Source organism: Eptesicus fuscus, chromosome 10 (genome assembly GCF_027574615.1).
Source record: "Eptesicus fuscus isolate TK198812 chromosome 10, DD_ASM_mEF_20220401, whole genome shotgun sequence".
Lineage (NCBI taxonomy): Eukaryota > Metazoa > Chordata > Mammalia > Chiroptera > Vespertilionidae > Eptesicus > Eptesicus fuscus.
In genome coordinates this window covers 44307211-44329425 of record NC_072482.1, presented here as the reverse complement: position 1 = coordinate 44329425, position 22215 = coordinate 44307211, and the positions used below count along the sequence as shown (strand labels likewise).

The following is a 22215-nucleotide window of genomic DNA, read 5'->3' as shown; positions in this document are numbered from 1 at the left end:
TGCCTGACAGATACTACAACTTCATTTTAGAGATAAGGTTCAGAGAGGTAAAGTTACTTGCTCAAAGGTACATGCTTAATTAGTGGCAGAATCAAGATTTCAACCCAGGTCTAGTTTCAAAGTCTCTGCACTTGCCAGAATTCCACAGGCACAAGCAAACTGAGGCTCTTTATTGTTAAACTAGAAGCCTGATGCACGAAGATTCATGCAAGAATGGGCATTTCCTTCCCCTGGCTGCTGGCACTGCCTTTGCTCCGGCCTGGAGCCACCTTTCTACCTTCCCATGCTGCCCAGAGGCCTGGAGCGGCACGGAACACCTGCATATGCAAACTAACCCGCCATCTTTGTTGGATTAATTTGCATACTCACTCCTGATTGGCTGGTGGGCATCATGAAGATACAGTCAATTTGCTTCTTACTCTTTTATTAGTGTAGATATTGATTTTTTACATTTTCAGGTTTAACAACAATTCTTTTATCTTAAAACTCTGATTTACTTTAATTCTGATTATTTCTTTTTAATCTTCTAAAACCTAAGCCATTCTTGCTAAATGTTCAAATGATATAAAATGTGTACATTATATATAAGGAAATAAATTTATTTTCCTAATGATATTACCTGCATTAGCTTACACTTAATAATTTAAAAAATATATTTGTATATATTTAAGATAGCCTCTACATATTTATTCTCATATATACAATATACCAACTGAAACATTTGCTATCCCATCTTTAAAAAAAATATATGCAAATTGACCATCACTCCAACACACAAAATGGCCACCACAAGATGGCCGGCAGGAGAGGGCAGTTAGGGGTGACCAGGCTGGCAAGGAAAGGAAGTTAGGGGTGACTGGGCCAGCAGGGGAGGACAGTTGGGGGTGAGCAGGCCTGCAGGAGAGGGCTGTTGGGGGCAACCAGGCTGGCAGTGGAGGGCAGTTAGGGGTGATCAGGTTGGCAAGGGAGGGCAGTTAGGGGTGACTGGGCCAGCAGGGGAGGGCAGTTGGGGGTGACCAGGCCTGCAAGGGAGGACAGTTAGGGGGGACCAGGCCTGCAGGGGAGGGCAGTTAGGGGTGACCAGGCCTGCAGGGGAGGGCAGTTAGGGGTGACCAGGCCTGCAGGGGAGGGCAGTTAGGGGCAAACAGGCTGGCAGGGGAGCAGTTAGGCATCAATCAGGCTGGCAGGGGAGTTATTAGGAGGTGATCAGGCTGGCAGGCAGAAGCAGTTAGGGGAAATCAGGCAGCAGGCAGGCGAGCAGTTGAGAGCCAGCAGTCCTGGATTGTGAGAGGGCAATCAAACATCCCTTGAGGGGTCCCAGATTGGAGAGGGTGCAGGCTGGGCTGAGGGACACCCCCGAGCCTCTACTAGAGGCCCCGAATTTCGTGCACCGGGCCTCTAGTATTCAATAATATAGAAAAACATCACTTTTTATAGGTATACTAAGAAAACAATTGGTACTGTGCACTTGATAGCCTTTATTAAATCCCTGATTTGCCACTACATAGCCCTATTTTAAAAATGTGACACTAAAGAGAATGGCAGGGGAAATAAAACCATATTTAAATTAATGAATGGTTGAGTTAAAATTGTGAAAGTGAAATACATGTCAAATATAGCCATCAATGTCTAAGAATTATTTTTTAAATCCAAGGTAGAGATGACCAACTCTTCTATACTGCTTTGAAAAATGAGCAAAGATTTGCTGGCCAGGTGTGGCTCAGTGATTGAGCATTAACCCAGGAACCAAGAGGCCACTGGTTCAATTCCTGGTAAGGGCATATGCCCAGGTTGCAGGTCCAATCCCCAGTAGGGGGCATGCAGGAGGCAGCCAATCAATGATTCTCCCTCATCACTTATGTTTCTCTCTCTCTTTCCCTCTTTCTTCCTCTGTGAAATCAGTAAAAATATATTTTTTAAAGTGAGCAAAAATTTAAATACCAGGAAATTTAGAACTCTGAATAAAATACTTCAAGCCAATTAGATTGAAGTTTGTTAAAGACATACTATGCTAAATCTGTTTATATAGCAAAAAAAAAAAAAAAAAATCATTTAAAAATGTGAACAATTTTTATGTTTTAATATGGCTCTTTATGCCAGGTATTCATAATACAGAAAAATACAGAACACTTCATCAATACTTTATTATCTACTTTTACCAAGTGTATTTTTAAAATGTATTTGCTCTAATTACATTTCAAAAATAGTCTTTTGCTTATCAAAATAAAATTGTTTTCTATCCATAAAGGAAGTTAAACGGTAAACCTGTCATATATAAAATCAAATAATGAGCTCCTATTTTTTTTAAACTCTCAGGCTAGCAAAGATTTAAAAGATGGATAACCTTCTAGTATTAGGAAAGAAGAAATTTCATATACTACTTATGGGAGAATAAATTGGCATAATTTTTTTTGGATGACAGTATGGCTGTGTATTAATTTAAAATGTGTAGATGCTTTGATCCAGCAATTTATCACTTCCAGAAATTTACCCTACCATTACACCCCCGACAAGAATGAAAGGTTGTATGTACAAGTCAACAATTTAAATGTTCCCTAGTGGCTTAAAGATATTACAAATCCATAATATGAAATTATGCAGCCATGAGAAAAAATTAGATAAATCTATATGGAATAACATGGAAAGATGTCCATAATAAGAGGTGAAAAGTGACTAGCATCCAGGGTGTGTATATGTATGTTTTAATATATAAAGTATATAATATGTATACATATACACAAAGAAAAATGTCACAAAGTTTATATATCAAATTTCAAACTTAGTGATTACTTCGGGGAGTATTAACTGAGGAAATGTTGGCTAGAAAGACACAAGATAGAGGATTTTACTATTCAAATTTCTATGTTAATTTTAACAAGAAAAAATAATAAAATGCTGGATTTAAAATGAACACTGCTAACTTTGTTTTTATACCTAAACCAAGAATCCAGGCCAAAACTCATTCCTTCCAGAGATGCCAGATAGACACTAATTTCCCTCAGCAGCAACTCCTCTGCCAGGGCTAGCTGCTATTTTTATCACATTGAAAGGGTCTGGAAAATAGCCAATCCCTTGCCTACTGGATCACTTCGATAAGGATTTCTTCAAAAGGATCACAGATCCAAGGTATAGTTGACTCTTTCCAATATCTATTTCCACCATACTCTAAGGAATGGGTAAAAAACTCAAATGCTTACAAAAACCAGACAGGTAAAGTAAATGAATGAAGTAGGTCATGTGAGAGAGCAAGCATACCTATTCTGATGGGAACAACTGTTCCAAAGTGACTACCTTTACTTGGGGCAGAAATAATAAGAAAATTTACTTCATAAAACAATGAAGAAAAAGTTTCTATGTTTGTAACAGAAATATAAAAGAATAATCAAACAATCTCTAAGCAAAAAGGGACTTTTAACAAGAAAATGTGTAGACTTACACATAAATTCTGTCCTGTATTAGGTGATCTAGTTTTGTTTCTGGGGTAGAGTACAGAGACTTTAGTGAATTCTGTTCAAGAACATGGAATGGCCCGGCCGGCGAGGCTCAGTGGTTGAGCGTCGACCTATGAACCAGGAGGTCATGGTTCGACTCCCAGTCAGAGCACATGCATGGGCTGTGGGCTCGAGCCCAGTGTGGGGTGTGCAGGAGGCAGCCGATCAATGATTCTCTCTCATCATTGATGTTTCTATTTCTCTCTCCCTCTCCCCCCGCCTCTATGAAATCAATAAAAATATGTATTTTTTAAAAAAGAATATGGAATGTCTTAATTCTTCCTGCTTAACAGGAGAAGGAAAAATAAAATCATTTCATATGACATCAGAACTAGAGTCCACACAGAGAATTTTCTTTAGGGTCTCCTAGAGTAGGTTGAGCTGCTGCTACTCAACTCAGGATAATTAAACCAAAAGGGAATTTAATTTAGGTTCAGTATTGCATACTTTTTTTTATTTAAAACAGCTAAAAATACAAAATTATTTTCCTGGAGATTACAAATTCATAGTCTTCAATTTCAAATAGTACTTCAAAGCTAACCCAACAGCCCTATGTTTAGATAGCTTTCTACTAGAAGGGATGGGATGCTCTTTACTCACCTTTAACTCTCCCCTCCCCGTTTCCCCTCACCCCCGTGCTTAGCACACATCATTCACTAAATAAAAATTGCTACAGGAAAGAAGGACCAATAGACAGACTGACTTAGGGCAGGGACTGAACAGATGAAGGCTTTATGTAGCAGCATAATAACTAATTTAAGAATTAAAAACAAAAAAAAGTTACACACATATCAAAGACTTTCTCAAGAAACTTGATACATCAGCATATTAACTTGTCTACATAGTTATTCTGAACTAATAAGAAAACTTCAATCTTCTATTTTGCTCTGCTATACAGTGATTAAAAAGCCAATTACCTGAGATAAAAATAGCAAAGAAAAAAATCTATAGATGAGCCAATGTTCAAATTAATGATATAATTTCCTAAGCTAGAACCCTTTGCTCTACTCCATCCAGCTTAGAAATTGCCTGATATCACTCTTCTCAGTATCCTCATTATCCTTGCTATACACAACAGGCTTATATCTAATCTTGGTCCATTACAAATACAACCTCTAACTGCATATGGGCATTTAGCTTTCTGTCTGAGGCTATTCTCTTTCTGGACTCTGATTACAATCTCTGTCTACTCAGCTGATCATGCATACTCTGTTAAATGTCCTCTCTGTCTTGAATCTCAACTTTTCCATTTATATATCTTTAAGTTTGTCCCACAATCCCTTTGTTCTCCTCTCTTTTGTTCTGGAGCTAAAGGATACTTATATTAGAGATACAAGATACTTGTACACATTATATTCTCACACAATACTGTCTAACATATTAGTTTTCATTATCTAAATACATATCCTTTCAATACATATTCCCTATTTCTTGAACAACATTTAGTTCTCCTACAACTGCCTTCAACTTCACTTTGGAATTATGAGTCACCCAAAATGCAAAATTTCCATTTGGACCATGATTCTACTCTCAGAATTCTGTAATATAAAACATAAAAATACATGAACACTATGCTTTACGTGAAACTGGGGGGGGGGGGGGGGGGGGAGTCATGTGTCACAAAGAAAATAGTTTTACATTAATATGCAAATATAAAATTTATCTTTACATATAATTAGGAAGAGATATAGACATCTAGCTCTCATGAGAGATACGATATTAAATGAAATGTTTTTTATACACATTAAAAACAGAGAAAGAACTTCTGGAGGGAGTCATATAAATTCTATAAAGTTATTTAAATTAGTCAATTAAAAAAATCTGCAAATATCTGGAAGTCAGGTAAAACTAATTTAAGGCCCAAATGCTGACAAATAATAAACATTCTACTAAACTGTTAAGTCACCACTACCTTTCCCATAATTCAGCCAAAGCAGTTATAAGATTCAAATTATTTAAAACAGAAGCTAGATAAAATTATTTTACGTTATAATTCTTAAAGTTGTTTAGAATCACTATCCAAGAGCATACCAAAAATAAGATTAACAATGGTCTCTCACTAAGAGAAAGAGAAGTCAAAGCATTCTAATCTAACTTAAAAGTTTCTTCAGTTTAAAAAAGAATTACTAACAAAAGAAAACATACTCACCTCTTCGATTAACTTTTCATTTGGTGATGATGTGCAAAGACAGACAAGGTAAGTTTGCTTAAAACTACCTTTTGTACCAATCTCTGGATGGTCAGAACACAGCTTTGCTAGAGCAGTTGCTTGACTTAACTGATTTGTTTTGATTAGATGTTTAATTCTCATATCCAACAAGATGGGACCCTCAAAAGCTAAAAATTCATTCACTTTAAAAAACAAGACATAATATATTATTAGTATTTAGTAATAATTCATTTGCGATAAAATACTTATAAGGAGTATTTTTTTAAAAGCATAGGAACTACCCATTAACATTTGGTAATAATTCATTTGCAATATAATACTTAAGAGGAGTATTTTTTTAAAGCACAGGAACTACCCCAACCCTTCTTTGCAATTAACTATTACTGTTACACGGTTATCACAAAATACTTGACCTTATAAGTAAAATGATATTATATAGCTAACATTTAAAAATTGCATTAAATACCTTTTGCCCCTGAGAGTACCATTTAGAATGAGGTAAATTAACTTCTTGATAAAATAATTTCACATTAAATTCTAATAGTCAATGTTATTAAAATTATACTAATCCACCTCCCCTCCGCATTTATTCTTAAATACCAGGGGTTAGCATCATTAGAAATTTGCAGTACTAGGGCATTACATACTTATATAGACAACCACAAAAGGATGTTTGGATATTCTAGAAAATAAGATTCAACTAAAATTGTATTTCAGTACTAATGATTAAAGTCTATCTTGCTTTAACAAGTGTTTTAGAACAAATTAAGACATAAAAAATAAATTAAAAGGTGGGGGAGTCTGCTAGAACTTCTGTGAACTTGTGCTGGTTTATTTTTAAAACATCAATCAATAAACCTCAACATTTGCTTAAGTACTACTTAAGCATCATACATTTTATTCTTTTCAAATTTTTTAATTTCCTAGTGCTCATTTGATCCATTAAAAATAAGAATTTCATTTTTTCCTATTTGTGAAGAATTTAAGTTTTAACAAATGCAAGTTTAAATTTTTCCCTAAAGTTTTCTTTACCAGGATGAAAATCACATTGAAAAATTTATTTGGTGATGGCCAACTTGAAACATTTGGAAAGCTTTTAGTAATAAGACTTTAAATGCCCTTTAAATAAAACACACAATTTCACTACCTATGAACATCCTGGAAGATATGTCTAGTATGTAATGTGCACATTAGAAGATGAAAAATGAGAGATGCTCTTCCCTTCTTTAAATATTCTTTGCTACCCTCTTGTGTCTGTAAGACAGTATGATCAATGCTCCTCAGTATTAAAACATGACCATTAAGCTACTGAACACAGGATGCCAAATTTCATCTTTTTCTTGATAACTAGACCTTTGTACCGGCTACTCTATAATCTTCACATTAAACTAAACCAAAAAGTATAAAGACTGAAGACTGAAGACAAAGTTTATAAACGCCTCTCTGGTACCTCTGACTATATGTCTTACATATATATGGCATTACTTTTCTTTCTTTAATATCACATGATCCTATTAGGTCAATTGTATCTTTTCATAGCTCAGTTCACTATCAAAGCAAAATGTGTAAAGGTTTTAAATAAAAACTTTAAGTTAAAATAAAGCTATGCTAGCTATAAATAAATCACAGACTTGAAAAAACAGCTTTAGTTTCCTAATACAATAGTTCTCTCAAAAGGAAACTCTGATACAAAGTCTGGGAATTATTTCAAATACTCCCACAAAAGTTCATAATCAATGAACTCTGAAGATCATGCAAAAAATTATTTACAGGTGCCAAGTATTAAAAAAAAACTGATGACAATCTTAACAGGAGAACTGCAAACAGTCCCTAAAATCTCAAATAGCAGCAAGTTAGAATGACAGATTATGCAAAAATAATTTCTGTGCTAACTTGATATTTAGGAGAACATACGTTAATATAAATTTCAAAAGCATAGTTGTGTTTGTTTTTTAACATGGGAAACCACTACCATACTTAGGGCAAAACTGATTTAAAAGAAATACAGAATATTTCCATATAGGTCATTTTGTCCAGCTCCAAGATTTGGCAGATGAGTAAACTGAGGCTCACAGAAGGCAAGTGACTTCCTAGGTTCATAAAGCCAGTTAACAACAGAACCAGGACCAGAATAATGGAATCTTCTGATTTCCAGCTTTATATAGTGGTGAGAGAAGAAAAAACAAAATCTCATTTGACTACTATATCTAATTAGAACAAGTTTATAGCAGTGAAGAACTATAAAGAAGTATTAGCTTTAAAAGGAAAAAAATATGTATTCTGAAGCTCATGATTCAAATAGATCCCAAGTAGATTACATTCTAATACTCAATTGAGAACCTATTGAAAACTCACTTCCCCTCCCATCCCTTGTCCATTTCTCATCAACTGCTTTTTCTCCTCCCCTTTCTTCCCTATCTTTCTCTACTTTGCTCCAATCCAGAACATGTTTTTCTTTATAGACTTATACCACATCAAAAACTATCTCTTTCAGAGCTTGCCAGATTTATTTTAAAAGTTTTTTGATTTTTATCCTTCAGTAGCCAGTCAATAAACAATCTGAAAAGAAAATTAAGAAAAAAATTCCATTTACAATAACAGCAGAGAATAAAATACTTAGGAATAAACTTTAACCAAGAAGATGAAAAATTTATACACTGGATCCTATAAAATACTGTTAAAAGAATTAAAGACACAATACATAGAAAGATCCCAAGCTCATGGATTAGAAGACTTAATCATGTTAAGATTTACAACTACCAAAAGCAAACTACAGATTCAATATAATCCCTATAAAAGTCACAATGGCATTTTTTTGCAGAGAGAGAAAAACTTATCCTACAATTATAATCTCAAAGGACCTCAAATAGCCAAAACAATTTCAAAAAAGAACAAAGTTGGAGGACTCACACTTAAAGTAATCAAAACAGTATGGTACTGGCATAAAGATAGACATATAGGTAATGCAATAGAATAGAAAGCTCAGAAATAAACCCTCACATGTATGGTCAAATGATGTTCAACAAGGGTGCCAAGACCACACAATAGAAAAAGGACAGTCTTTATAACAAATGGTGCTGGGAAAACGATATCCGCATGCAAAAGAACAGAGTTGCACTCTTATCTTACCTACACCATATAAAACATTCCAAATGGATTAAAGACCTAAATGTAAGACCTACTAAAAATATAAACTCCTAGAAGAAAACAAAGGGGAAAAGTTTCAAGACACTGGATTTGGCAATGATTCATTGGATATAACATCAAAATATAAGCAACAAAAACAGACAAATGGGATTACATCAAACTTAACTTTGTTGTATCAAAACAGAAGTGAGACAGAATCAACAGAGTGAAAAGGCAATGTACAGAATAGGAGAAAATATTTACAAATTATACATCTGGTAAGGGGTTAATATCCAGAATATATAGGGACTCCTACAACTGAACAAAAATAAAATAAAATACTATTAAAAAGTGGGCAAAAGACTTGAATAGATATTTCTCCAATGATACACAAATGACTAATAAGCATATAAAAAGATGCTCAACATCACGAACCATCAGAGAAATGTAAATCAAAACAATAAGATATTAGCTCACACCCATCATAATGGCTACTAGAAAGAAACCAAAAGTGTCTTAGAGGATGTGAAGAAATTGGAACATTTCTGCACTATTGATGGGACTATAAAATGCTGCAACCTCTATGGAAGAACCTGGAAGTTCCTCAAAAAATTAAAAAAGAACTACCAAATGATCTAACTATCCCACTTCTGGGAATTGAAAGGAGGCTATTGAAGAGATATTTGCATGCCCATGTTTTCAGCAGCACTACTCACAACAGCCAAGAGGTGGAAGCAATTCAAATGTCCATCAACACATGGATGAATAAACAAAATGTGCTACATACACACACACAACTATTATTTACCCCATAGAAAGGAAGGAAATCCTGTCATATTCTACAATATGGAGGATATTTGGCTAAGTTAAATAAGCCAGCCACACAAAAAAGTAAATATGGTATGATTCCCCTTATATGAGGTATAAAGTAGACAAAGTCATAAAAACAAAAAATAGAATGCTGGTTATCTAGGGTCTGGAAGTGGAGGGTGGGGGAAAAGGGGAGTTGTTTTGTTATACAGTTTTACTTTTGCAATATAAAAAAGTTCTGGAGATCTGTGTACTTCACATCAATATGAACATACTTAACACTATTAAACTGTACATTTAAAATGATTAAACTACACACTTGATGTTATGGGCTTTTTATGCATTAAATAAATCAATTCAGCAATGTTAGTCAAAAAAATCCAGCCCTGGCCAGTGTGGCTCAGTTTGTTGGAGCTTCATCCCATATACTAAAGGTCATAGGTTCAATTGCTGGACAGAGCACATAACTGGGTTGCAGGTTCAATCCCTGGTCAGGGTACATATGGGAGGCAACCAATTGATTTTTGCAATTGCAAATTATCCTATCTAATAAAAGAGTAATATGCAAATTGACCATCACTCCAAGACACAAGATGTTCGCTCCCATGTGGTCAAAGATGGCTGCCCCCATGTGGACACAAGATGGCTGCCACAAGATGGCCTGCAGGGGAGGGCAGTTGTGGGCAGTTAGGGGTGACCAGGCCAGCAGAGGAGGGCAGTTGGGGGAGACCAGGTCAGTAGGGGAGGGCAGTTGGGGGGACCATGCCTGCAGGGGAGGGCAGTTGGGGGTGGGGGGGACAATCCTGCAGGGGAGAGCAGTTGGGGGGGACCAGGCCAGGAGGGGAGGGCAGTTGGGGGGGGACCATGCCTGCAGGGGAGGGCAGTTGGGGGCGATCAGGCCAGCAGGGAGGACAGTTAGGGGCGACCAGATTGGCAGGGGAGGGCAGTTAGGGGTGACCAGGCCAGCAGGGAGGGCAGTTAGGGGCAATCGAGCCAGCTGGGGAGCAGTTAGGCATCGATCAGGCTGGCAGGGGAGTGGTTAGGGGGTGATCAGGCTGGCAGGCAGAAGCAGTTAGGGGCAATCAGGCAGAGTCAGGCAAGCAGTTGGGAGCCAGCAGTCCTGGATTTTGAGAGGGATGTCCGACCTCCCGTTTAGGCTCGATCCCGGTGGGACATCCGCCCTAAACGGGCAGTTGGACATCCCTCAAGGGGTCCCAGACTGGAGATGGTGCAGGCTGGGCTGAGGGACGACCCCCACCCCCCCCCCCGCCCCGTGCACGGGACCTCTAGTCCCAATATATAAGTAGAAAGGGCTGAAGGGATTCAGTGTGACTAATAGAGAGCTCTCTCAGAATTTAGATTTTCAAATGAAGACATATAGAAGGAAAAGCAGGCTCAGGACCAAGGATACACTGTGAGTATGCAAAACATTATTAAAGCTAAGAGCCAAGATGAATCAAAAATGTTGAGAAAAATCAAATTGGTGGCGGTGAGTAACTTTTGAGGAAAAAAAGTCCTGCTGCCTGGGTCTGATGATCTACTACTTATGATGACAGAGAAAATAAAAAATTCTCTATTTTTATGGTGGTTCTGATAATAAGCTTTATACTGAGAAGTGTAGAACAATGGAGCAAATGAAAACAGATGGTAAAATACAATTTTCAAAATGCGGCTAAAGGTACATTTTGCAAAAATGTAGAATAGAGGAATAGATATAATTCTAAGAGTCTCCAAATTAATTATACTAAAAACGTGGCTTGTGATTGTTCAGAAAAAGAAGTGTGACTGTGAAGAGCCAAGCAGAGTCACTAAACATAAATTAAGTCACACTTCACAAAAGTTATCTCAAAATGTATCACAGACCCAAATGTAAAATGCAAAAGTATAAAACTTACAGGAGAAAAATATATGACCTTAAGTTTAGGGATAACTTCTAACCTAATAATACCCAAACATGCACATTGACCGCACCTTCGCTACGCCCACAGCCAATCAGAGCGAACAAGATGGCGGTTAATTTGCATATGCGGGTGCTGAGCAGCCTGAGTCCTGTAAACGTCCTCTGGACCCAGGCGGGATCGCTTAGGTCCTGAGCGGCAGGGGCCCCAGAACGCCTCCTGGCCACTGGGAGCCTTGGTGGGCGGGAACATTCCCGCCCCCAAACACTTGCAGCAGTCTGGGGTCTGGGACCTAAAGCTGCTCAGAGCCTGTAGGCTGGCGCTTAGGTCCTGAGTGGCAGGGGCCCCAGAACGGCCCCCTGGCCACTGGGAGCCTTGGCGGGGCGGGAACATTCCCGTGTCGCTATGTTCCCGCCCCCAAACACTTGCAGCAGTCTGGGGTCTGAAAAACATCCTTCAGACCCAAGCCTCTCAGATCCTGTAGGCCTGCGCTTAGGTCCTGAGCAGCCTGGGTCCCATAAACATCCTCGGGACCCAGGCCGATCAGAGCCTGTAGGCCTGCACTTAGGTCCTGAGGGGCAGGGTCCCAGAATGCCCCCTGGCCACTTGGAGCCTAAGGGTGCAGGCGCCAAGGGGCTGGGTCCCGCAAACATCCTCAGGACCCAGGCCAGTCTGAGCCTGTAGGCCCCTTGCTTAGGTCCTGAGTGGCAGGGTTCCCAGAACGCCCCCTGGCCACTTTGAGCCTATAGGTGCAGGAGCGAAGGGGCTGGGGGCGGGGCGGGGTGGAAACATCCCCTGTCACCATAGTGCCCCCAGCCGCTTGGGAATGCTCCAGCACCAAGAGGCAGTTTGGTTCCCGCCCCCAAACACTTGCAGCAGTCTGGGGTCTGGGACCTAAGTCACTCAGAGCCTGTAGGCCCTCGCTTAGGTCCTGAGTGGCAGGGGCCCCAGAAGCCCCCTGGCCACGCCCCCAGCCTGGCGCACATGATGGGGGGCTGGCTGCTGGCCTCTGGGGTGTGTGGAGACCCTTGGGGGCCACCACTGCGTGCGGCCCAGGGGTCCCTGCATGCCCCCCAGCCTGGCGCCCATGGTCAGGGCTCATACAGGAGGCAACCAATCAAAGTGTCCCTCTCACATTGATGTTTCTCTCTGTCTCTCCCTCCCTAAAGAAAGTTGTCATTGTTTCTTGGTGAAGGGACTGGAGTCCGTGTTGATGAAAACACCTTCGTGGCTGTGGTGACTGGTAGTGGCTGCAGCAGTGGGGTGATGGGGCTGGTGCCTTCCCCTGATCAGCCCGGTTGCCTCCCACAAAGGAGAGTGGGGAGCGGGCCTAAGCCATCAGTAGGACATCCCCTGAGGGCACCCAGTATGTGAGAGGGGGCAGGTTGGGCTGAGGGACCCCCCCAACCCCAGTGCACGAATATCGTGCACCAGGCCCCTAGTTTTAAATAAAATACCAAAAACATGGAAAAGATTGGTAAGTTGGACTCCATTAAAATTTAAAACTTCTGCTCTGTTACACACATTATTTAAAAAAAGGATAAGCCACAGAGTAAAAGAACATATTTGCAAAGCTTGTATCTGATAAAGTACTTGCATCCAAAATATACAAAGGACTGTTAAAAATCAACAAGAAAATGAACAAACCAATTAAAAAATAGGAAAAAAAAAACGCAAACATATGCCTCATGAAAAGATATACAGATGGCAAAAATGCATGTTAAAAGATGTTCAATATAATTTGTCATTATAGAAATACAAATTAAAACAAAAATGTGATATTAGTACACACCTATTAGAATGGCTAAAATTCTAAAAACAGACAATACCAATTGTCGGTGAGGATCTACAGTAACAGTAACTCATTTCATTGCTGGTGAGAATACACAATGGTAAACCACTTTTTTTGTTGGTTTTTTTTAAAAACATTTTTATTGATTTCAGAGAGAGAGAAGGGAAAGGGAGAGAGATATAGAAAAATCAATGAGAATAATGTAGGGAGAGGTTATAGGGTTAAGCCTCGGACTGACCTGCTGGCAAAGTTGCAAACAAGTCCCAGCTTGGAGGGCACAGCCCTCTAAGCATAATTAAGCTTGATCTTGTGACTGTTCCCTAGATCTTTCCTGGGTAGCTAATGGGCGGTGGGAGGTGCAGCAAGTGCTGCCAAAACAAGTGAAACTTATAAGAACATTGTAAATTACCTTGTTTACCTCTGACTATAAAATAAACCATCAGCTTGCAGTCTGGATCTGTTCTGTGGCCTCAGCCAGGCACAGAAGATCCACCTAGACCCCACTTATTCTCTTTGTCTGTCTTTTCTTCATCCTTCACCGGCCCTCCCTCAGGCTTGCTGAACCCTTGGCTGTGCTGGCGTGGCACAGAATAACACATCGATTGGCTGCCTCTTGCATGCCTCCTGACAGGAACTGAACCAGGGACCTCTCAGTTTAAGGGTCAATGCTCAACCACTGACCCACACCAACTGGGCAGGTACAGCCACTTTTCAAGAGAGTTTACTAGTTTCTTAAAAAACAAAACATAGTTTTACCATATGATCTAGCAATTGTACTCCTAGGTATTTACCCAACTGATGTGAAAACTTATGTCCATACAAAAATATGTATGCAACTGTTTACAGCTTTATTCAACCACCAAAAACTGGTAGTAAACAAGATGTCCTTATCTAGGTGAACTGATAAACTGTGATACTTTCATACAATGGAATATTATTCAGCAATAAAAAGGAATGAGCTGTTAAGCCAAAGACATAGATGAATGTTAAATACATATTGCTAAGTGAAAGAAACTAGACCAAAAACATTTTAATTATTACAATCTCAAAAGAAAAGATGGTGAACAGGTCAGGAACTGTCAGGTGCTCAGGAGAAAGCTAAGTAAGTAAAGCAGTTGATTTTCTTAGAGCAGTGACACTACTCTGTATGATACTATAATGGTGGATACATGACACCACGTGTTTGTCAAAACCCATAGAACTTTATAGCATAGAGGGAATCCTAAGGTATGGAAATTTAACAAAAATTATTTAGGAGGTTTGAGGAGCCCAGGATAGAATGCAAAATATGGCAAAAGAATCTAATTGTATTAGAAATGTTATGAAAGAATTTCACTGAAAGAAGTGGGGGAAAAAGGTTCTTAACTAACTTTGGATAAGTGAACTCTATAAAACGGTAAAAGAAAGTGTATGTAGCACTGTATTCTAATTGATAAATATTTTTCCACAGGGATACAGGTTCTCAATTCTGAAACCATTATACATGTATACTAAAACTGATTAAGTATATGGATGGTCAATGGTAGAAAAAGACAATCTGAAAAGACCACATACTGTATGATTCTAATTACATAACACTTTGTTGAAGTGAAGGTTATAGGTAAGTAAGAGGAGGATGCTAGAATGATCAATGCGGTATGGATTAGAGTTAGAGACATCAGTATATAGATATGGCTAGTTACACACAGAAATTTATAGATACGTGTACATACACAGATTAGTATACAAACATATGTTTTCTTGCCTTGTCTACCGAGAGGTCCTAGAAACAATGTCATCCCAGTATTAATGAAAACACCCAGCTACCAGGTTTTGGTATCTAATACTATTCTCAATAAAAAAAACCAGGGTTCCTTGGAGAAACTGTTGATTTTAGAACTGGGGCAGGAAATATGTAAGATAAGCCTGAAGCATCTTATAGTGCCAGAAAGCAAGGATGTATGCAAACAAAAATATATAACTCATAATGATGGGGCTATGTCAAAGGGGCACAGAAGTTAACTCCACATTCCCAATGGTAAAAGCTGGAATAATTGGCGCAACAAAATAAATAAAGTAGTATTGGATTATGACCAAGTATAAAGTAAGTATCCAATGAGTCCTCATGAATATAAATGACTAAGTAAATAAATGGAGTCAAAAAGACAAATCTCCTGTGTAGAATTCCAAATAATCTCCGTAGATACTGCCCCCCGTCAAGGCAATGGAACTTAACTCTCTGCCTTTTAAGTGTGGGCTGCATATAGTAACCTCCTTTCAAAGAGTACAGCATAGAAAGGGGGGGGGGGGAATAGTAATTTTATAGTGGAAAACCTGACAAACATACTATCTAAGCCAGGTGATCAAGTTTAACATCAACAGTCAAAAGTAATATGGACAGTATGCATCCTTGATATAATGTAGTGACAATGGCACTTTACCTCTGTGATCTTCCTCCCCCAAACCCACAAGCCCAGTTCTAATCACGAGAGCAACATCAGACAAATCCCAATTGAGGGACATTCTACAAAATACCTGACCAGTATTCCTCAAAACTGTCAAGGTCATCAAAAACAAGGAAAGTCTGAAAAACTGTCACAGCCAAGAGCAGCCTAAGGAGACATGATGACTAAATGTAATGTGGAATCCTGGATGGGATCCTAGAACAGAAAAGGGACAATAGGTAAAAACTAAGGAAATCTGAATGAAGTATGGACTTTTAATTAATAATAAAGTATCAATATCAATTTATTAATTGTGACAAATATATCATAATAATATAAGATATTAATAGGAAAACTGGTTGTGGGAACTCTTCATATTTCTATAAATCTAAAATAAATAAAAAGTTCATTTAAAAACAATAAATTAGGTCAGACTAACCTCAATATTAAACAGTCTAACTTGACAGAACTCTAGCCAAATAGTATTCATCAAATCCTTATAGACAAAAATGAGAAGCATGGGCCAGACATAAGGAAAAATAGTTGTGCTTGATGAAGCAATAATAAAAAAAAATATATTGATTAAAGGACTGAAGGCAAGTAGAATGATTTCTGTAAGTATCACAGGGACTAGGTATTCTGGACATGATCTTTTCATGATTATTATCAAGGACTTGGATGCTAACAGAATATACACTAATAAGTCTGCTAATTAGAGGAAACTGGAAAGGATTCTGAAAACAAAATCAAGATTTAAAAGAATTTTGACAAGTTACAGAGACAGAATAAACCTTATTAAAGAGTGAAATTAAAGAGAGAAAAAAGTAATACCCTATGTGCCAAAAGACAAAGTATAAAAATGTAAAGAATTTAATAGTAGCATTTACTTCAAGTGTGTATGTGTGTATATATGTATATTGGTGGTTTTAGTGACCTCGTTGAGTTTTGAGAAAGATATGGCTTATACCCCAAAAGATAGTGTCATACTAAGTATAAATTGTTAGGATGAAGGGGAGAGAGCACCAATGGCAGCTCACATTTAGGGTACATGTAAAGTTCTGAGAATTACACATTAATGAGAACACCAACAAAATGCACTCAAAAATTAGGTATCATGATTGTAGATTTAAAAGCATGCCACACCAGGAAGGATTTTAGTCTACAAAAGAAAAGATGACTAAGTGTTGACATGATGGCAATCTTTAAATATCTCAATTGATATGGCCCAAAAAGAGGGACTTATACTTTTGTTCAGTATGGCTTTAGAGGTAACACTAGATCCAAAAGATGTAAACTCTAAGAATATAGTTTTCATAATGACTATTTTCTAATAGAGGGCTAAGAATGGACTGAACTACACAGTTACCATTCTCTAGAAACATTCAAGCAAAGACCAATGTATTTATCAGTGATGTTTTAGAAGGGAGCAAAAATTGAGTTAAAAAAAAAAAAAAAAAAAGAGCATTCAGTTGGTCTTTCCAATCCCAAGATTATGATTAAAGAAAAGTACAAGTAATATGTAAGCCTAAAGTTCCTGTGATATTCAAAGGCCATCTACTTGAATTATGTTGGTTTAGTAATTAGAGTTACCTTATTCTAGGAGGCTAACATCTTAAAATGAAACCAGCATTTTAAATTTTGAGTCATACCTACACCCAATCCCAAAAAGATTTCTTGGTTTAGCTGGGTTTTAGTAGGTCCAAATGGGTAAAAAAATAAATTTAAAAAGTATATATATATTTTGCCCATCTGAAAAAAGAAATCGGTATAATTTTTATTAATTCACACCAGATGGCTATTGTTGTGTTGGCTGCTGTCATTTTTTTATTTGACAATCTAAGGGAAAAGTCAGTGCCCCTGACTAAATAATCAGGTATTGCATGTTTTAAAAGTTCTTGCAGCACACTGGCGTGCCTCTTGTGGCATACCAGTGTGCCACAGCACACCAGTTGAAAATCACTGAAATACTACATCAAAACTCAAAGACTTCACTATAAACTAATGAGCAAAGCCTATTGACATGTACTTATTGATCTCTGAGCTCTAGCTCCTCTCTTCAAAGCTGCTATAGGTTAGATTAAGTTAAACCAAGGGTCTGAATATCTATAATAATAAAAGTGTAATATGCTAATTAGACCAGAAGCCAGGGCTGTGAGGGAAGCCCAGGTCCCAGGTGCCGGAGAGAAGCCGGTGTTGGTAGCCGGGGGAAAGAAGGTCTGCTCTTGCACAAATTTTGTGCACTGGGCCACTAGTATAATATAAAAAGTTAAAAGTTCCCCATCCTTTTGAACTATCAAACTTGAAAATGTAAATAAATTAGCATGTGTGTGTAAAATGTTAGTACCTTCAACTTTTTCAAAGGAGGAAATGAATAGTTTGTGTGATTATACATAAAATAACTCCCATCAAAGAAGCATTCTAAATAACAGAGAACAAAGTAAAGATTATGGCTGCAAAATTCCTTGATCATATAATATTTCTCTGGTTGCTTCATGAGTTGTATGAAAGTCTGGCTACCTACAATCCATCTGCTATTGTAGAAACTCCTCTTGGTTGCACAATCCAAATGATCCCAGTGGCTATGTCAGGTGAAGACCAAGAAATAAAGCAGCACAGAGATGGGCAGACATTTGTTAACAGGACTATGTCAGGTATATTTAAACAAGGAAATGGAGCGCACCTTCTTTTAAAATAAATTTTAAATCTCTGCTAAGGTGAAAGTTTCATTTTCCTACTTCAGCAAAAATGCTCTTCAGAAAAAAGGAGTTAATCCCTTTTTTATTAATCCTCACGTGAGGATATGATTTTATTGATATTTTAGAAAAGGAGGGAGAAAAGGAAGGAGGGCAAGGGAAGGAGGTAGGGAGAGAAAGAGAGAGAAGAACATTGATTGTTTGCCTCCCATATGTGCCCCAACCAGGAATTGAACCTGTAACCTTTTGGTGCATGGGACAACGCTCCAACCAACTGAGCCAACTGGCCAGGGCAAGGAGTTAATTCTTTATTTAACCTAGATGCAATTTTATTTTATTAGGTTAGATGCAACAGGGCATATTATAAAAAGGAGAGAAGTTAACAATCTTATTTCAATTCCTGCCTCTGCCTCACATCACTGGCAATGTGATACAGAAAAGACAAGTAATCTTTCTGAGCCTCTACTTTCTGATCCGTAAAACAGAACAATAAAGAGCCTACCTTTTTCATAGGATCATTGTGAAGGTTAAATGAAACCATACATATTAAAAGACATTTAAAACTGTTAAAATCTATACAATGTAATTTGATATTATTATTAATATATTACATCCAATATTTTTAAAAGTTGAGAACATTAGAAAATACAATTTCATTATAGCAAAAAAAAAACCAACAACATAGTGGTATTAATATAATGGGAAAAAAACTAATATGCCAAAGGCAAAAAAACACACACTAAGATTCTCAACTTCTAAATGTGTTTCTTCTTCTTATTTTAAATAATGAGTGTCTATTCTCCATTTCTCTGAGGTATGGAGAACACTGCAGCTAATCTGTGGATATCCACAAAGGAAGGGGATGCTAGAAATAAACTTCTTGTGAAAATTTAAAAAACTGATAACATTGCTATAAACGATCAGAAAAGCAATGGAGAAATGGTAAGAAGGGAGGCCATGTAGGAACAGCCAGCCCGGAGAGAAGTTGGAGATTAGCAGGAAGCCTTTCAGTAAGTATCGAAGTACCAGAAGTGTTCACCAGCAATGGGCTATTTATTCTCCCTTCTTAGAGCCTTCATAATTTGCTATCATATTGCAAAATTCTTAGACTCTGCAATCAACCAACAGGAAAAGTTGCAACAAACATTGGAAGCAGCTTATTTAATTCTCTAATTAAATACCTTAGGAAAGGTTAGAGTGAAAGCTGGGCACTTTCCAAAATAATCTCAAGTACTAAAGACAACAACTGTGCCCTTCTTTGTGATATATACAATTTTTGGACTCTGAACATTGGTATGCATATTAGTGATTTAGCCATCTACTTCCAACAGGATACCAGCCAGTCTGAGTTTAACTGGGGTCTTTATTGCCGAACTCATACAATAACAACAAAGTTGGATAAAATAAGACTGAGCAATAAGCTGCTTGAGAAACAATACTAATCTTAGAGACAGAAGACTTGAGAGGTCTAGCACTAATTTTGTATTCTATTTTTAAGAAAATCATTTAACTACCCTATTTCTGCATCTCCATCTGTCAAGTAAGTTAGATATTAAATATAAGCCAGATTGCCACCTGTCAGGATGATGTAAAAGAAATACCTCTGTTAAAGAGATGTTGGGAAAAAAAATTAGTTTCTCTGTAATATGATTCTAAAGTCCTATAAATACATCTTTCCCCCAAATAAAATAAAAATGAAGGGCCTCAACCATCTCAGATAAAATGTAATTAAATGATCCTTGTTTGGGATATCTTGAGATGAATTATATCAAAACAATTTAAGTACTTAATTTTTTCTGGTCTAATGATTCTTTTTTTCTCTTTTCTCGCTCTCTCTCTCTCTCTAGAAAATTTACCTTTATCCTTATCCAATGGTTCCTGGGAAAGAATAGTGCACAGTACCGGGTTTTTCCACACCCCAGTCTCTTGAGCTAGAGTAGCTAAAAAATGCAATTCACAGCTGCCATTCTCCATCAGCTTTTCATGAGCTACCTATAAATATTAAATAAACATCCAAAGAATTACAACAGATTTTTAAAAGCAAGCTTATTAGGCTTTAAATATAATACTAAACTTTTGAAAAATAAGACTTTTATCTTCAAATTTTCATGCCACATTACAAAGTGCTAAATTCCTTTACTTCTGACTTTTGAAGTCAAATCTCAAGGATAAGCTTATATTATTAAAAATTTTAAATAAAAACAATGTATTTTTATAAATAAGTCCATATTAATTTTTCTCCAAAATCTAAACCAAGAGCAAGGTTATTTCTCAAGGAAGTTATCAAAATATCCATAGCATAAAAGCCCTTACACATTTACATCCCGTGTTAGTAAAATAATTTTCAAAAACTTCTACCATTAATAAATGACAGACCTGCATCAAGGCCTAAGTGACAACTTACACATATTCCAAAAAGAGACTTATGAAAGCAAACCAACTAAATGCATGATTTTTCATTTATTCACTACATAGCTTTGGCAAAATCCTATTAAAGCTGACACGAACCTTACTTATTCGTTTTTCCAAACGTTCATGCAATTGGCATATTCCATAGACCACCAAAGATCAATAATTTTTATTCAATTCAAAAATATTTACTGAGAATTTCTATGGACAAAATACTAGGGAAGAGAACAACTAGTCCCTGTGTTTATGGGGCTTATCCTCTAGTGGAGTAAAAAATATTTAAACAGTTAACACACAGGTAAAATGAAACAAATGCTGTTAAGCAGATATAAAATAACCCTGAGGAAGCTCTAAAATAGGAGAAAAGTGTCATGGAAACTCTTAAAACTGCATGCTATATTTATACAAAACAGCTATTCCTCAACACCATAAAACTTTCCCACTACAACAATTTCAAGTGCTTTAAAAAATTTTCTTTGAGCAATTGCTGAAAATACTATAGAGGGATTTAAAGAGTTCTTTTCTTCACATTAACTCACATAAAAAAGTATCAATTAGTGATATTGTTTTAAAAAGGAAAGTTTAGAAGTTTATCTTATGCTAACAAAAAAATTAAGTAGCATGAGGGATTCAGTAGTATATTTGTATATAAACAACTTATTTAATTCAGTGTAGAGTGTATCTGAATGCCAAACAATGAAAAGTTCTGAACTATTTACCTAAAAATAAACACACTAGGAAAAAAACCTAAGACACAAGGAATGATATGCTGAAGCAGAAATTGCATGATCAAAAGTTAGTTGCAATGTGACAAACGGGACAAGACACTTTCATTTCAACAAACATTTTTAAAGTATCTATTATGTATAAGACATAATAGAATCCAAAGGTATTAAGATATGAATCCTACCTTCAAGAATTCTGCACTTGACAGAGTTTAATGTTTAATATTAAATAGGAAAATTGATTTCTCTAACTATATTTCACATGCTTCTAAAATTTGAGATTAATCCTCTTTAATACATCTCCTACAGAAAAACATAAGGCCAAAGGATATTTTAAGAACTCTGGCTAGAGAAAAAGACAACTATATATTTTTTTAAAACTAGCTAGCAGGAACATCTCTTTTAACCAATTGATCAAAATTTACTTGAAGCTATAATATATCCAGCACAATCTAGTGCCTGAAACAAAGTTTAATGTTCTTGAAAATGCTCCAAAATAACTAAGTGCAAAACTGTGTAGTACTCATCTAAGTAGAATAAAAACCACTAAATAAAAGAAATAAAAAGCATGTGTTTTCAGCTCTAGGAAAAAAAACAAAAAACATGTGCTTTGGAATGAAAAACCTGGGTTCAAATAACTACTCTGTGGTATTAGCTGCATAAGTACAGGAAAACAAA

At 37.0% G+C, this 22215-nt stretch overlaps 1 protein-coding gene across 1 annotated transcript in view; it reads right to left on the bottom strand.

The window, feature by feature from the left end:
- The window catches only part of ZNF292 (zinc finger protein 292), a 76306-nt gene that overhangs the window by 19329 nt on the left and 34762 nt on the right, over nucleotides 1–22215 (bottom strand). The window contains exons 4-5 of the mRNA XM_008146583.3: nucleotides 20260–20395; nucleotides 5641–5843 (exon numbers count right to left, since the gene is read on the bottom strand). Coding sequence (XP_008144805.2) covers nucleotides 5641–5843; nucleotides 20260–20395 — 339 coding nt within the window. The remainder of the gene's footprint in view (nucleotides 1–5640; nucleotides 5844–20259; nucleotides 20396–22215) is intronic.